General features: G+C 35.3%; 1 protein-coding gene across 1 annotated transcript; it reads left to right on the plus strand.

Annotated features, from left to right (window-relative positions):
• Positions 1–11,722: 11,722 nt before the first annotated feature.
• LOC123939185 (olfactory receptor 2G6) lies at positions 11,723–12,670 on the plus strand. The gene has a single exon (XM_046001125.1). It carries the CDS (start codon positions 11,723–11,725, stop codon positions 12,668–12,670), a length of 948 nt encoding a protein of 315 aa, XP_045857081.1.
• Positions 12,671–16,848: the final 4,178 nt, after the last annotated feature.

The raw sequence follows: 16,848 nt of genomic DNA on the forward strand, positions 1-16,848 counted from the left end.
GGCTTCTCCGTTCTAATACCTGCGAGCTCTCCAACACTCCGACACCCCTGACCCTTCTGTGACCCTGCGGGACCTGGGGTCACGCTGACCCCGCGTGGGCTTCACCCTGGTTTAGCCTCTGGAGCAATGTCCCTCAGTGGAACAGACTTTTAAAAGTCCTGATTTTGTGCTCCATTCCTCCGCCGCTTGCCGGGAGCCGGCCCCTCCCCTTGTGGTCTATCTTCCCGTCGTTTTAGATTCACTTCTCCGCCAGTCCTACCTTTCAGAAAGTGGTTGATTTTCTGTTTCTAGAGTTGCTGTTCTTCTTCTCTTCGCTCTCCCGTTGGATTTGTAGGTGTTTGCAATGTTTAGATAAGCTATCGAGCTGATCTCCTGCTACCTGATGTAGTCTCAGCCTGCTACTTCTCCGCCATCTTGACTCCTCCCCAACTCCATACTGATTTTCTATCTCGATGATCCATTCATTCTTTAAAGTGAGGTGTTGAAGTCCCCTAGTATTATTCTATTTTGTATTTTACTCTTTTCAGTTCTGTTAGTATTTTCTTCATATATTTAGCTTCTCTGACGTTGGGCCTATATACTGACAATATGATGGTCAATTGATCCTCTTGATGAATTACCTTTGTCATTAAGGAACTTCTTTGTCTCTGGTGAGTTATTGAAATAAGTACATTTTATCTGCCATTCATATCCATGTCTGCTATGTTTTTGGTCATTATTTACATAGAATATTTTTTTGCATCCCTTCACAATCAGCCTATATTTATACCCAAAGCTAAAATAAGTCTCTTGTATGAATTGTATATTTTGATGTTGTTTGCTTATCCATTTAGACACAGTATGTCTTTGATAGGAAAATCCAATCAGTTTCTCTTTAAAGTGGTTATTTATAGATGAAGAATTTCTATGGCCATCTTTTTAATTGTTATGGCCCTTGTATTTCCCTTCTTCCCTCTTATTTTCTTTGTGATTTGATCACTTTTTTGTGATGGTATGTTTTGATTCCTTTCATTTTATATTCTGCAGATTTACCCTTTATGATTGTAATGAGACTTCATAAAACATCATATAGTTTAACACCCTATTTTAAGCTGATTACAATTTAAATTTGATCAAATACAAAAGTCTATAATTTTACTTTTCTTCCTTACATTTGATATTATTGTTGCAATTTATACTTTTAATACTGTGCATCATGTATATAGGTTATCATATATGTAGGTATTTTAATGTTTGTATTTTTAAAAAATATTTATTTATTTATCTGACAGAGATCACAAGCAGGCAAAGAAGCAGACAGAGAGAGGAGGAAACAGGCTCCCCATTGAGTAGAGAGCCTGACATGGGGCTCGACCCCAGCACCCTGCGACCATGACCCGAGCCGAAGGCAGAGGCCCAACTCACTGAGCAACCCAGGAGCCCCTTAATGTTTGTCTTTTAATGTTGTACTAAAGGTTATAGTTTATTATAATATTAGAAAATTCAGAATTTTACTGCATATTTACTTTTACCAGTGAGTTTTATATGTTCATATACTTTATGCTGTTGATTAGCATATTTGATATTGTCTTGTAGAACTCTCTTAAGCATTTCTTATAGTGAAATTCTAGTTACAATCAATTCTCTTCACTTTCTTTTTGGTAAGGGTGGAGTTTTTGAACTCTCTCTCATTTCTGAAGGGCAGTTTTCCAGATAGATTACTTTTTTTAATATATCATCCCATTATACCTTGGCCTACCAGGCCCCTGTTGAAAAATCTGCTGATAGTTTTATAGGGGTTCCTTTGTATGTGATGAGTCTCTTTTATCTTATTTCAAAATTTTATTTTTGTGTTGTCACATTTATTTTTATTATATTGTGTCTCACTGAACATTCAACCTGACTTAAATCTCCTTGGGAATCTTTGGATTTCTTACACCTGGATGTCATTTTCCTTACTCAAATTTGGGAGGTTTTCAGTCATTTTTTTCTAAAAAGAATGTTTTCCTTTTCCCTCTGAGACTCCTATTATTATATTCATATTGTGTACTTTAATGTAGAAACTTTGCACTTTTTCTTTTTTTTTAATTTTTACTCCTCTGGTTAATTTCAAATGACTTGTTTTCAAGTTAATAATTTATCCTTCTTGATCAAATCTCTTTTTGAAGCTTGCTATTCAATTTTCCAGTTAATCATTGTACTCTTTAGTTATAGATTTCTTTTTGGTTTTGTTTATGGTCTCTTTTTCTTTGTTAAACATCTCATTTTGTTCATTTACTACTATTTTCCTAATTTCATTTAGTCATCTGTCTGGGTTTTCTTTTAGTGTACTGAACTTATTTAAAAGAATTATTCTGAATTCTTTGTCAATATGTTCATAGATCTTTCTTTAGGATGAGTTATTGAAGCTGTGTTAGTTTCCATTAGTAGTGTCATGTTCCCCATCGTCTTCATGATCCTTGCATCTTTATGTCAATGTCTGCATATTTGAGAAAGTGGACAATTATTACATGATTAACATGTTCATTTTGACAGAAAAAGATCTTTACCAGTCATCTCAAACTGGTGTTCCAGTCAGGCTAGCTTATAGTATACATGGGGAAGTGGGGTATTCTACTAAAGTCTCTGGTTTGGTGAAGACAGTGAACCTTTTGATTAGCTAAGATCTCTATGTAAATTATGGTTCAGCAGATCAGCAGGCTGGGCTCTGTGATCTGGCACTTCCACTACCAGAGTTTATGGCTAGGCCCTCTGGATGGGTGAGATCACTGACTAGTTAGGTGGGCTTTCTAGTTAGACTCTATAGTACAGCATAGCAGTTGGCTGGGCTTTGCACTCAGGCGGGACCACTGACCTAGATCCCTGGACAGGCAGGGATGTATGCTGTGATTCTTGCCCAGGCAATGCCACTGGCTACATTCTGCAAGTTCTTGGGATCTCAGGCTGAGCTCTGTGAAGAAGCAGTGTGACTGGCTAAATTCCATGATCATGCTGAGCCACAGCCTGGATTCTGTAATCATCCTTGGTCAGGCAATATCCCAGGTTTTACTCCTTTAATAAGTGATGTCACTGGCTGGGCTGTTTTCAGAAAGGCTACATTTGAACATAGCTACAGATGGACTAAATGATCAGGTAGGTCCACTGGCTGTGATTGGTGGTCCCAGATAAAATGAGGTTTCAGGTTATGTCCCACATTTGGGTGGGACTACAGACTGGAATACATAGTGTTGCCCTCTCTCCTCTGTAGTCAAAGAGGGTCACAAGACTTGGAGCCACAAATGGACAGGACAACTGATTAAGGACCTTAGTCAGACAAAACTGCTGATTGTGCTCATTGGCCATATATGGGATTGTAGTTCAGCTTCATAGATGGTTGAAGCTGCTGGCTGGGTTTTTTGGTCAGGTAAGTTTGCCAGCAAGGAGATGGTTTTATCACAAATGCATATGCACCAGTTGGTGAGTTTTACACAATTTATTTTTTTTGGTGCAAGGGAGATCCTAGGTGATCTAACCCTTCCAGTTTCCTCAGCATTCTCCATGACATGAGAAAGAAATGGGGCTGCTGACAAATGCTCCAGAATTCCAAGGAAGCTTAATGTCTGCCTTGAAATCACTTTTCTTGACTATAGAAATCATAGGCCAAACATAAGTGTTTACTGGGGAGGGATAGCACAAAGTTAAACAACTTCTACTCTTCTATCTAATGTAGATGGTTTTGGTTTGCGTGCTTTAGAGGGCTGCTTCAGTCTCACTCCTGGGTTTTCAGTTTTTTATAGATGTGTTGTTGTCTGTGGATAGTTGCTAATTCATATTTCTGTAAGGGAGACTAAACTCTGATGTCAACTATTCCATCATCTTGCTGATGTCACTTCTAAATGATTTTGTATATCCCCTTAAAAATTATTTTTGAACATCTACATTGGTGTGGGCATTGTGTCAAAAATTGAGGAAATATCAGTGATTATAAATAGGTAAAATGTCACAATTCTTATATTTACATCCTATTATGGAGAAGAAATAATAAAGTCATGATAAAAATATGAGAAATGAGTATATGACAATTTAACATTAACTTATGAAATAAGACTTCTCTAATAATCAAATAATGGAGAAGAGACCTAAATGAATTGAAAAAAAAAATAGGTCACAATTTATCTGGTGAAAGAGACTGCCAGAGAGAGAGAATAGTAATATTTTCCCTTTACTAAGTATGTTAAACCCAGTGAGACTTATTGATATATCTAATAAATTTATATTGTATTATCTTGCATTTTATACTAATCTATATCATTTTTATTGCTTTATTTTAAAGGCTTTTTTTTACTATGTGGTCTATGTCCATATAACCAGTTTTATATATTTGTTTAGTTTTCTTTTAACAACACATTCATAGGGTATAAATTATACTTCATAAGGAGTAACATGCTCTTTGCTTTATTTCTCTTTATACAATGTGTACTGGTTCCCTAATATAAACAAGATAAAATACCTTTCAAATATCTTTTCTCTTTTTTTGTCATCCAATCCTAGCTAATATTTCCTAGTGTTTGTTACTCTCTATCTTAAATATGCTTCATCTTTCACTACTTGATTTATTAACCCTAAATTTTTTTTACTGCCAAATATTAACCATGAAGAAACCATTCAGTTTAACCTTCATTATTTTTTTTTTCAAAATCTTTCTTGACTCAAGCTAATTCCCATTTTACATTTCTCTGTTTTCTGATGATCACCTCTTCTTGACAAATCATCAAATCTCTGACTCTTGTATTTCAGCCTCATGATGTTTTCTCACTGTCAAAACTACTTTATTAAGATTTTTTTTTCTGGTTGTAAATACAGTTTCAGTATTGTATTAGGATTTAAACCTGGCTTGTGACAACAAATTTCAGATCAATCTATTTGCTCCCCTAAAAAGTTTGCTAATTATTTTTTGCGGTTGTTTCCTTTTTTCTATAGTATTTTTGGTAAGAAAATGCATTTTCATATGTTATTATTTGAAGATTTAATTTGTTTTTACCATTATTACCAGTTAGATTCCATGAAGTTGCTGTCATGGGGGAATCCCTTCCACATTTCTCAAGCTCTACTGCTTTGTCATATTCACTCCCACAATTTTCTCCATGTCTTATGTCTTTCTATTTTCTTGTTCTTAAATTTAAGTGTTGTTTACACACAAAATTACATTGGCTTCATGTGTACAATATAGTGATTCCACAGATTTATACATTATGCTATGCAGACCAAAAATATAACTACTATCTGTCATTTTACAACAATTTTACAATGTTATTACAATATCATTATCAATATACAATATCATTGTATATTGTACATTGATACAATATACAATATCAAATACAATATACAATATCACTGACTGTATTCCTTACAGTCTGTCCCCTTTATTCTCAAGACTTACTCATTTCACAACTGGAAGACTGTTTATCTCCCATTCTTCTCATTATTCTCATGATTTACTCATTTCACAACTGGAAGACTGTTTATCTCCCATTCTTCTTTACTCATTTTGCCAATTCTTTATGTCCTTGCCTTCTGGTAACTACGTTTTTTTCTTCTCTGTATTAAGGTCTGATTCTGGGGGTTTTGTTTGTTTAATAATTTATTGTTTATTAATTTATTTTAGAGTACACCCACATAAGAGTGAAATTGTATGGTATTAGTCTTTCTCAGTTTGAGTTATTTCACTTACCATAATGCCCTCCAGGTTTATTCATGCTGATGCAAATGACATGCAAAAGCCATTCTTTTTATGGCTGCATAGTATTCTCGTGTGTGTGTGTGTGTGTGTGTGTGTGTGTGTGTGTGTGTGCATGCATGTGCCATATCATCCGTATCCATGTCTCTATTGATGGACACTTAGTTTGCTTCTGTATCTTAGCTATTTGAAATAATGTTGCATTGAGCACACTGTTTTCCATACTGGCTATACCCATTTGCATTACCATCAGTGGTGTACAGGAATCCCTTTTACTCCACATTTTTACCCACACTTGTTGTTTGTTCTCTGTTTAACACTAGCCATTTTGACTGGTTTGAGGTGATAGCTAACTGTGGTTTTGATTTTCATTTTGGGATGATTAATAATGTGGAGCATCTTATATGAACACATATCTATATGTCTTCTTCAGAAAAATATCTATTCAGGTTCTCAGCCCATTTTTTAATCAGATTGTTTTGTGGTATTGAGTTGTAAAAGTTCTTTACGTATTTTGGATATTAATTCCCTCTGAGATATACCATTTGCAAATATCTTCTATTCAATAGGTTGCTTTTTTGTTTTGTTTTGTTGGTTTCCTTTGCTGTGCAAAAGCTTTTCATTATGGGAGTTGGGTAAACCTGGTAGTGGGTATTATGGAGGGCACATATTCCATGGAGCACTGCGTGTGGTGCCTAAACAATGAATCCTGGGACACTGAAAAAAATAAAATTAAATTTAAAAAAAGCTTTTCATTTTGATGTAGTTTCACTAGTTCATTTTTGCTTTTGCTTACCTTACCTCAGGAGACTTATCTAGAAAAATGTTATGACCAATTTCAAGGCAATTACTGCCTATTGCTTCTTCTAGGATTTTTATGATTTTAGGTCTCACATTTAATCTATTCAGATCTCACATATTTAATCCATTTTGAGGTTATTTTCTGTGTATGGCATTAGAAAGTGGTCCAGTTTCATTATTTTGCATATAGCTTTCCAGTTTTCCCAGACCATTTATTGAAGAGTCTTTTTCTGATTGTATATTCTTGTCTCCTTTGGTCATAGAATAACTAACTATATAATTGCAGGTTTACTTCTGGCTCTTTATGCTGTGCCATTGATGTATGTGTCCATTCTTTATGCAGCACCATACTGTATTAATTACTATACCTTTGTAGTATATCCAGAACTGTGAACTTATAATATCTCCAGCTTTGTTTTTCTTCAAGATTTTTTGATTATTTGTGGTCTTTTTTTTCCATAAAAAGTTTAGATTTCTTTGTTCTAGTTTCTGAAAAATGTTGGTATTTTGATAAGGATTGCTTTGAATTTATACTGTGCTTTAGGCAATATGGACATTTTAAAAATATTAATTCTTCCAGTCTATGAGCATGGAATTTCTTTCCATTTTTTATGTCATATTTGATTTCTTTTACCAGTGCTTTATAGTTTTCAGAATACAGGTCTTTCACTCTCTTGGTTATTTGTTTTAGGTATTCTATTATTTTTGGTGCAGTTATAAATTGAGTTCTTTTCTTAATTTCTCTTTCTGCTACTTTGATATTAGTGTATAGAACCACTATCACTTTCTGGGTATTAATTTTGATTCCTGCAAATTCACTGAATTCATTTGTCATTTCCAGTAGTTGGGATTTTTTTTTATTTTTCTGTATATAATATCATATCATCTGCAAATAGTGACAGTTTAACTTTTTCCTTACTAATGTGGATGACTTTAATTTTTTTCTTGTTTGATTGCTGTGCCTAAGACTTTCAGTATTATGTTGAATAAAAGTCATGTCTCACTTCTTATTACTTTATTATCCCTGGCCATGACTGGTAGGGTGATCTCAGTTTTGACAACCCTGCCTCTTAGCTCCACCATCTCCTTCCCAGGCTCTCTCCAAGCCTTTCTTTTGATGTATCTTCTGATTGATCTTTGCATTTTGTCTATCAGACTTCTGCACAGGTATTCACATTAATGGAAAAAAACTCTTCTTATAAGGAAAAATATTTTCTGATATTTTTGGAAAGCTGCCTCTATCAGTGACCTTGAATGTTGCTCCTCTTCTTTTCAGGACCTTCTGTTCCCATTTTTGGTTTTCAGCACAAATTTTTATGAATCACAGTACCTTTTTTTTCTCTATTACATGTAATTTGCATTTGTTTGGTTTTCTTTGTCTTCTGATTATAATGAAGATGTCATTTGTACTTTCTTTTGTTACTCCTTGTCCTGAATGTTTGGTATATATTTAAAAATTAAAATAGAAATAGTAAGATTATAAAATTAATTAAAGTTGTGTACTAACAGCCATAACTTCCTTACTTATATTAGAAAAGCTTTACTGTTTGCCTCTGTGAAGAAGGAGCTGATTGAGATTAGGGGGCACCTTGGTGTCTCAATAAGTTAGGAGTCCGCCTTCAACTCAGGTCATGATCTCAGGGTCCTAAGATTGAGCCCTGTATCACATTCTCTTTTCAGCAGGAAACCTGCTTCTCCCTCTCCCTTTGCCTGATTCTCCCTGTTCCCACTGCTTGTGTGCTCTCTTTCTGCAAATCAATAAATAAAATAAGAATTTTTAAAAAATTATTTCCTTTATTATGTTCAGTCAGCCAGCATATACTAATACTTTTTTTAAAAGGGCACAAAATATATTCATAGTGTACTTCTGCAGAGTTCCAAATAGTAGAAGATGATGGTGACTGGGAGAGAGAAGTGGTGCTTATGACAAGGAAACACTGAAAAAATACATACTAATACACCCCCACATATGTGTGTGTGTGTGTGTGTGTGTGTATAAATTTTTATATATAAATTTTTATATATGAATTTTTATATATAAATTATATATAAAATTTATATATAATTTATATATTACAAAATTATATATAAATTATATATTTTATATTTATATTTTATATATATATTATATTTTGAGTATATGATTAGTTAGTATGTATATCCCTCATTTTATTAGCAAAACTAATAACTAATATGATAAGCCATGAACAAAATGCCTGTAAGGTCAAAGATTTTTTCCCTTTTTCCTCTAAATTATTCTATCTCAAATAAAAATTGTTTTTTTTTTTGATGGCTACTCAAACACAGGAGGATTTTTTACTATTTGTGCCTTACCTTAAGAAGGAAAATTGTTACACAGTTCTGAACTCAGATAAATTTCTATATTGCTGTAATAAGACAGTATCCTATGAACTTTATATGTAATATAGAAATGTTTCTTTATTATGTTTTATATATTATATTATATTATATTTTTATTCAATATATATAACATATATACATATATAATGTTAAATTACATGTGTTATATTTATATATTCATAAATATATAAAGTATAATTTATATGTAAGTATGATATATATTGTACATATATTCATAAATATAAAGTATACATATTTCATACTTATATACTTGTAAGTATATATACTTATTATGTAATATATATATACTTTATGTGTAAAGTATTTATAATATATAAAATTCACATTATATATATTATATAATATATAATAAGTATATAACACATACTTTTATACATGTTATATATTTATGAATATATAAATAGATCATATATATAATTAGAATAAATAGAACATATATATAATTTCAGTAGTATTACAAATCACAAGGAATCAAGCATAATTTCAATAAGAGGACCTATATAGGTTTAACATTTTATCATTTCATCTTGATTAACAAAGATATACACAAATAAACATTTCTTCTTTTTTGTTGAGAGTGCCGGATCTAGAGTAGGTTTCATTTTGAGTTCCATTGTCTCCTCTTTTGCATGAAAGTCTATAGCTTTGCTCTTACTGATGCCATGCATCAAATGTTAAGCTCTAATGTCCATTGACCAGCTTTGGTTAAATATGTGTTAAGTCTTCATTTTAACTAAATTTTCTCATTGATTTTCACTTGGATTGGCGACGACGTGGATGGAACTAGAGCGTATCATGCTTAGTGAAATAAGTCAATCGGAGAAAGACAACTATCATATGATCTCCCTGATATGAGGATTATGATGTAATTTTATGCATGCACACAATTATAGATAGGGAATAATAATATTTGGCAATTTAACTTTGATAGTAGTCTTTTTTAAATATTTTATTTATTTGATAGAGAGAGATATCACAAGTAGGCAGAGAGGCAGGCAGAGAGAGAGGGAAGAAGCAGGCTCCCTGCTGAGCAGAGAGCCCAATGCGGGGCTTGATCCCAGGACCCTGAGATCATGACCTGAGCTGAAGGCGGAGGCTTTAACCTATGGAGCCACCCAGGCGCCCCTGATAGTAGTCTTAATATTGATCAAGATATTGGATTACATCTTAAAATAAAATATTTGCATAAAAAGAAAACAGGAGGTGAATTGTTTTCCTGCATAAATAATTTTAATATTCAAACATATCACTTGAAAATTAACAAAATATACAAATACATAGAAAAAAGCAATAAATGCAAATAACAAACAACTTCCACTTAAAAATAAATATTAAAGTAATTATTTTCACAAATTACATTAGAGGCTAAAAATAATAAAATATACTTTGTTCATGGTAAGTTGACATGAATAGCTTTCAATCATGTCAGGAAGAAACATTTATTATACTACATACATAAGATTGGCAAGCTTAATGTCATACATTTTGTCAACTAGTTCTATTGGGGAAAACTTTAAAGTAAATAAATAAAACTTTAAAGTAAATAAATCAAAGTATAAGTAATTATATATTTTTTACAATGTTATCATTTATGGTAATAAATACTAACCAACTTCAATTACATTTAACAAAACAATTGCTAAAACAAGTTGTTTCTTCTAGTGTACTCAGCAGTTAACAATGATATTTGGAAAAAGATAGTATAAATCAATGTTTTTTAAAAATTTATATATCTTATTTTTCAAATATTAAGTAATAAAACATAATGTGTTCAAAATAAATTATAAACAAAAATAATAAATACTAGGTGACTATAAACAGCATTGAAATATTTAAAAAATTAACACTCAACATTTGTTTTTTGTTTGTCTGGGTAACTCACTAATTTATTATTTATTTATTTGTTTATTTTAATTTTTATTTGACAGAGTGAGTGAGTGAGAATGAGAGGGAACACAAGTAGGGGGAGAAGAAGCAGCCTATCCACTAAGCAGTGAGCCTGATGTAGGGCTCAATTGTCTTGGGAACTCTATCTCTCCTTCTATCTGAATAATATCCTTGCTGGATAGAATACTCTTGGATGCAGATTTTTCCCATTCTGAACTTTGAATATATGATGCCACTCTCTTTTGGTTTGCTAAACTTCTGTTGAGAAATCTCCAGCTTCCCTTGTAAGTTAGGACTTCTTTTTTCTTGTTGTTTTTAATTTTTTTTTTCTTTAGCACAATATTTTTCAAATTTAATTGCAATATGTCTTGGTGTTGGCCTGGTTTTTTTGATTTTGATGGGAATTCTCTATGCCTCTTGGATCTGGATATCAGTTTCCTTCCCCAGATTAAGGAAGTTTTCATCTCATTTCTTTACTTAAAATTTCTTCTTCTTTTCTCTTTTTTTCTTCTTCTGGGACTCCTATAATATGAGTATTACTGTTTTATGGAGTCACTGAATTCCTTAAATCTATTCTCACGTTGCAGAATTCCTCTGTCACTCTTTTTTCAGCTTCATTATTTTCAATTTTGTCTTCTGTATCATTAATTCATTCATCTGCTTTCTCCAGTTTGCTGTTCATTGTGTGAAGCCTGTTTCCAAGAGAAATATTGTGATGGTGTTTTTATTAGTGCTGTTCCCATTTGAAAGAGGGATATATGCTCAAGGAAACAGAAGAAGGAGGCATTTTCCATCAAATAACACACATTGAGAAAAGTACTATCAGTCTTTACAATATGAATGTTATAAAAGGAAGATAATCATATTAGAAAACACCACAGTTTACCGTTGTTCATTTTATCATCATTTTTCCCTAGAATATTAATCCTTTTATAAATTGAAGTCTACAGGACAATGGAGGAAAGCAACAACAGTTATGAAAAGGGATTTCTTCTTCTGGGATTTTCAGATGAGCCCCAACTAGAAAGGATCCTTTTTGTCATAATTTTGCTTTTCTACATCTTGAACATTCTGGGGAACACTGCCATCATTTTGGTATCTTGTTTAGCCCCCAAACTCCACACCCCAATGTACTTTTTCCTCAGCAATCTCTCTTGTGTGGACATTTGCTTTACCACCAGTGTTGCCCCACAGTTGCTGGTTACCATGAATAAAAAAGAAAAAAACATGAGCTATGGTGGATGTGTGGCACAGCTCTATGTGGCCATGGGGTTGGGCTCCTCTGAGTGTATTCTCCTGGCAGTCATGGCTTATGACCGATATGCTGCTGTCTGCCAGCCTCTGCAATACACAACTATAATGCATCCTCAGCTCTGTGCATCCCTGGCAAGTGTAGCTTGGCTCAGTGGACTCATCACCTCCTTAATTCAATGCTCCCTTACTGTGCAACTGCCACTTTGTGGTCATCATAAACTGGACCACATTTTCTGTGAGGTTCCTGTGCTCATTAAGCTGGCCTGTGTGGACACAACTTTCAATGAAATAGAACTCTTTGTGGCTAGTGTAATTTTTCTAATTGTACCTGTGTCACTCATCTTAGTCTCCTATGGCTTTATAACAAAAGCCGTGCTGAGGATAAAATCAGCAAAAGGGCGCTGGAAGGCCTTTGGGACTTGTTCTTCCCACCTGATTGTGGTCATTATTTTCTATGGAACCATCATCTTTATGTACCTTCAACCAGCCAAAAGTAGATCAAAAAACCAGGGAAAATTTGTCTCTCTTTTCTACACCATAGTCACCCCACTCTTAAACCCCATTATCTATACCTTGAGAAACAAAGATGTGAAAGGGGCCTTGAGAACACTGGTAATGAGAAATGCTCTTGTTTCAGAAAATATATGACTGTAGGTATAACATTAGTGGGCTATTCTTAGCTCACATATTATTTGTTCTAAGTACTGGGTTGTTTTTAAACAATGCCATAAGGAATAGTAACAGATACAGAATTCTGTAAGAAGCTAACATACTCAAGTCACCGTGGTTTTTCATTCTCTCCAAACATCCTTTGAATGAATCCAAGATCTTATGTTCTATCTACTTTGCTCTTCTTCAACCATGTTATCAAATCAATTTTTATGCACAAATTGTTTCATTCTGGAGTCCATGTGTATCTTGTAAACCTCTGCTTATTCCTAAAAGCTCAACTGAAATGTTACCAGCACTCCCTAGCTTTCTTGAATTATCATTCACCTCACCTTTAAGAAAATTGTCATAATATAAGTTCCCATGAAAAATGAAATATACTTTATTTATATATTTTCAAACACTGTGTACATGCATACACACATAATATATATGTTATATATCATGTGTATATATGTATATTTCCAAGTTCATAACATATTATATGCATATATATGACATGATCTATAACATACATATTATGCATATGTGTGCATATATATAATATTTATATATACATATATATAAAATAAACTTGGAAATAATATATAATATGTAACTCTTTCCCCATGAGTTTAAACTAGACAATGGACAGATTTCACTATGTTGGCTTATTTGTATTATGAAAAACATAAACCTAATTCAGAATTGTAATACATTTATTACATTTGTAATGTAAATTATGACTTTATTATTAAAATAGTGAAATGAGTAAGCTTTTACTAAGTTTATCAGTTCACATATTATTTATTCCCCTTCTCTTAAGGGATTTAGAAATTGAGTGAAAGTGAAAGAAAAGTGTGTCATTCTTTCTGTCTTTCTGTCCAAAGAGAGTGAAATTTGTTAAGTTGCCAAATCAAGTACTTTAACAGAATTATGCAGCTATAGGAAAATTGATTTAATCTACAATCTTTTACTTTCTTTTTTTATTATGACACAGCAAGGCAAAAAGAAGCATGAAAATATCAATGAAAATAAAAAGCATAATTCATACAGAATCTGTATGGGCTTTCATGTGATTTAAACTTACAATGACAAAAAAGAAAATAGGATCATTTAAAATTCTTTTTTTGTATCAAAGTGACATTGTCAGTCTACAAGAGCTGAAGAGAAAATTTAGACCTGTCTCTACATCCAAAGACAAGTTTAAAGACAAAAACGCTGCACACATAAGAAAAAAAAAATCAGAAAAACTTTCTGAATAAATTAGTTAAGACCTCTATAAAGATACCTTGTGAATTTATAACCTTTAAACACCTTGATAGCAACTGAAATGATGAATATTAAAATTATGAGAAAGAAAAAGCATAAAAGACTAGTTGAATTTGCCTTCTAGAATTTTCAAATATGAGTAACACACTCACTAATGGGAGTAACCTAGTGGGAACAGAGTGGGACATGTTAAGGGACACAAGCTTTCATTTATAATACTCAAGATGAGAAGAAGTTGTATAAATAACTTCTTGCTTATAGAGGCATTACTTCTTTATATCCAGAAAAGCATGGCAATAAAAAACAACCCACACGTCAAAGTTGGTGGGAATGCAAGCTGGTGCAACCACTCTGGAAAATAGCATGGAGGTTCCTCAAAAAGTTGAAAATAGACATACCCTATGACCCAACAATTGCACTACTGGGTATTTACCCTAAAGACACAAATGTAGTGATCCGAAGGGGCACACGCACCCAGATGTTTATAGCAGCAATGTCCACAATAGCCAAACTATGGAAAGAACCTAGATGTCCATCAACAGATGAATGGATAAAGAAGATGTGGTATATATATATTCAATGGAATACTATGCAATCATTAAAAGAAATGAAATCTTGCCATTTATGATGACATGGATGGAACTAGAGGGTATTATGCTTAGCAAAATAAGTCAATCAGAGAAAGACACCTATCATATGATCTCCCTGATATGAGGAAGTAGAGATGCAACGTGGGTGGTTTAGGGGGTAAGAAAAGAAAAAAAGAAACAAGATGGGATCAGGAGAGAGACATACCATAAAAGACCCTTACTCTCACAAAACAAACTGAGGGTTGCCAGGGAGATGAGTGTAGGGAGAGGGTGGTTTGATTATAGACATTGGGGAGGGTATGTGCTATGGTGAGTGCTGTGAAGTGTGTAAATCTGGCGATTCACAGACCTGTACCCCTGGGGCTAATAATACATTATATATTAATTAAAAATCCATCTACTTAGGAGACAAGATGGCAGAGAAGTAGGAGGAGGCCCTGTTACAATCTGTACCCTAAAGTGAGCTGATTACCTACCAAAGAACTCTGATCACCCATGAAATCAGCTTGAGATTAGAATTATACACTTCTGGATCGCTACCAGAGCAGAAGATGCCAGTGGACAAGTAAAGCAGAGTGGGAAAATTGGAGTGATATCAGAATATAAAATAAAAGGGGGAGGGAGCCACCAGAAGTGACACATTGGAAATTAATACTCCAACACGAGAGTGCCCTGTGATTGGGGAACAACATTAACTTGGAGTCTGGTTGAAAGGACTCAAAATGAGCAAAAGATCTTAAGGGGAAATTGGTGAAATTGGGTGGTAAGGGACAGGGACATAAGACCATGGACCCAAGACTGCTCTCTGACAAGGAGCCAGAGAGCAGAGTGAGAAGCCAGGTCTTGGTTCCTGAGCTTCCAGCTTGCCTGAGAGCCTCTGGGTGGCAGTGCCGTGAGGGTGAGGAAGTCTGGGGTGGACGCCAGCTGGCAGAATGACAGCTTTTTGCACTCTGCATGTGTGCTGTGCAAGCAGGGTCTGAGTCATGCCCCACAGCCTCCCCTGAGAGAGGTCCATGCAGGTGCCAGCCAGCTGGTTCTCTCTAAGACCCGGAGAGTCTGAGCACTCTCAGCCCTCACCATTGTGAAAATCTCAGTGTGCTATCTCTGCTTGGTACCTCTCTGGTGGACTGGAGCTGCCCAGAAAGCTGAGGCTAGTATAGCTCATGGTTTTGGGTACAAACAAGAGTACCTGTGACCCCAGAGAACTTGACTGGGGACATGCTCTGCCAGCAGCAGAGGGGGAATTTATGTGCTCTGGAGCACCCAGAGGGGAACAGACAGAGGCTTCACTCTGAGATAGAAGTCTGAATGCAGTTTGCTTTCCTCTAAACCTCCTAAGAACCGCCAAAAGCCAACACCAGGAGAAAAAAAAATAAAAAATAAAAAAAAAAAAACCCTCCAGAGACCAAAAGCCTTAAAAACCGGTTTCCTCCGAGGCCAGGACTCAATTCTAGCAAGAATCCCTGAAAAACCACATGGCAGGCCCCTGCCCCAGAAAGCCAGCCAAAAAAACAAAAGACAGGGGAGTGAAGATGGCGGGGAAGTAGGAGGAGGCATCATTTCAACCTGTACCCTAAAGTGAGCTGATTACCTACCAAAGAACTCCAACCACCCAGGAAATCAGCCTGAGTTCAGAATTATACACGTCTGGATCTCTACAGGAGCAGAAGACGCCAGTGGCAGGTAAAGCAGACTGGGAGCATTGGACTGATATCGGAAGATAAACAAAAGGGGGAGGGAGCCACCAGAGGTAACCGATTGGAAAGTAATACCCCAACACGAGAGTGCTCTGCATCTGGGGACCAGCATTAACTTGGAGTCTGGTTGAAAGCACTCAAAAAACAAAGAGCAAAGGATCGCGGAGGGTAATAGTGGGAACCTGGTCGGTTAGGGTCAGGGACCTAAGTCCCCCAACCCAGGACAGCCTCCCCTGGTGCTGAGCCAGAGAGAGTGCAGCGGAGAAATCAGGTCTCCGTCCCTGAGCCACCAGTGCGCCTGAACACCAGCGTGCCCGAGAATGAGTGGGGTCTGCCTCCCGTGAGGGGCTGGGAGCCTGGCCAGACGGCGATCCGGAAACGTGCCCGTCCCACACCATCCCTTGGGATACGTGCTCATAGGCGCTAGCCTGGAGTTCTGGCATCTGGAAAAACCAGAAATTCCCAGCCCGGGACAGCGGGAAAATCTCAGTGTGCGATCTCTGCTCGGAACCACTCTGGCGGTCTGGAGCTGCCTAGACAGCCACCGCTGCCCTGGTTTTGGGTACAACAAGGAGCTACTGCATCCCCAGGGACAGTGACTCAGAACCGACTCAGCCAG

This window comes from Meles meles, chromosome 3, assembly GCF_922984935.1.
Source record: "Meles meles chromosome 3, mMelMel3.1 paternal haplotype, whole genome shotgun sequence".
Lineage (NCBI taxonomy): Eukaryota > Metazoa > Chordata > Mammalia > Carnivora > Mustelidae > Meles > Meles meles.

What these genes read in the sequence shown, in the direction of transcription:
- LOC123939185 (XM_046001125.1), top strand. Translation starts at nt 11,723, where the DNA reads ATGGAGGAAAGCAACAACAGTTATGAAAAGGGATTTCTTCTTCTGGGA.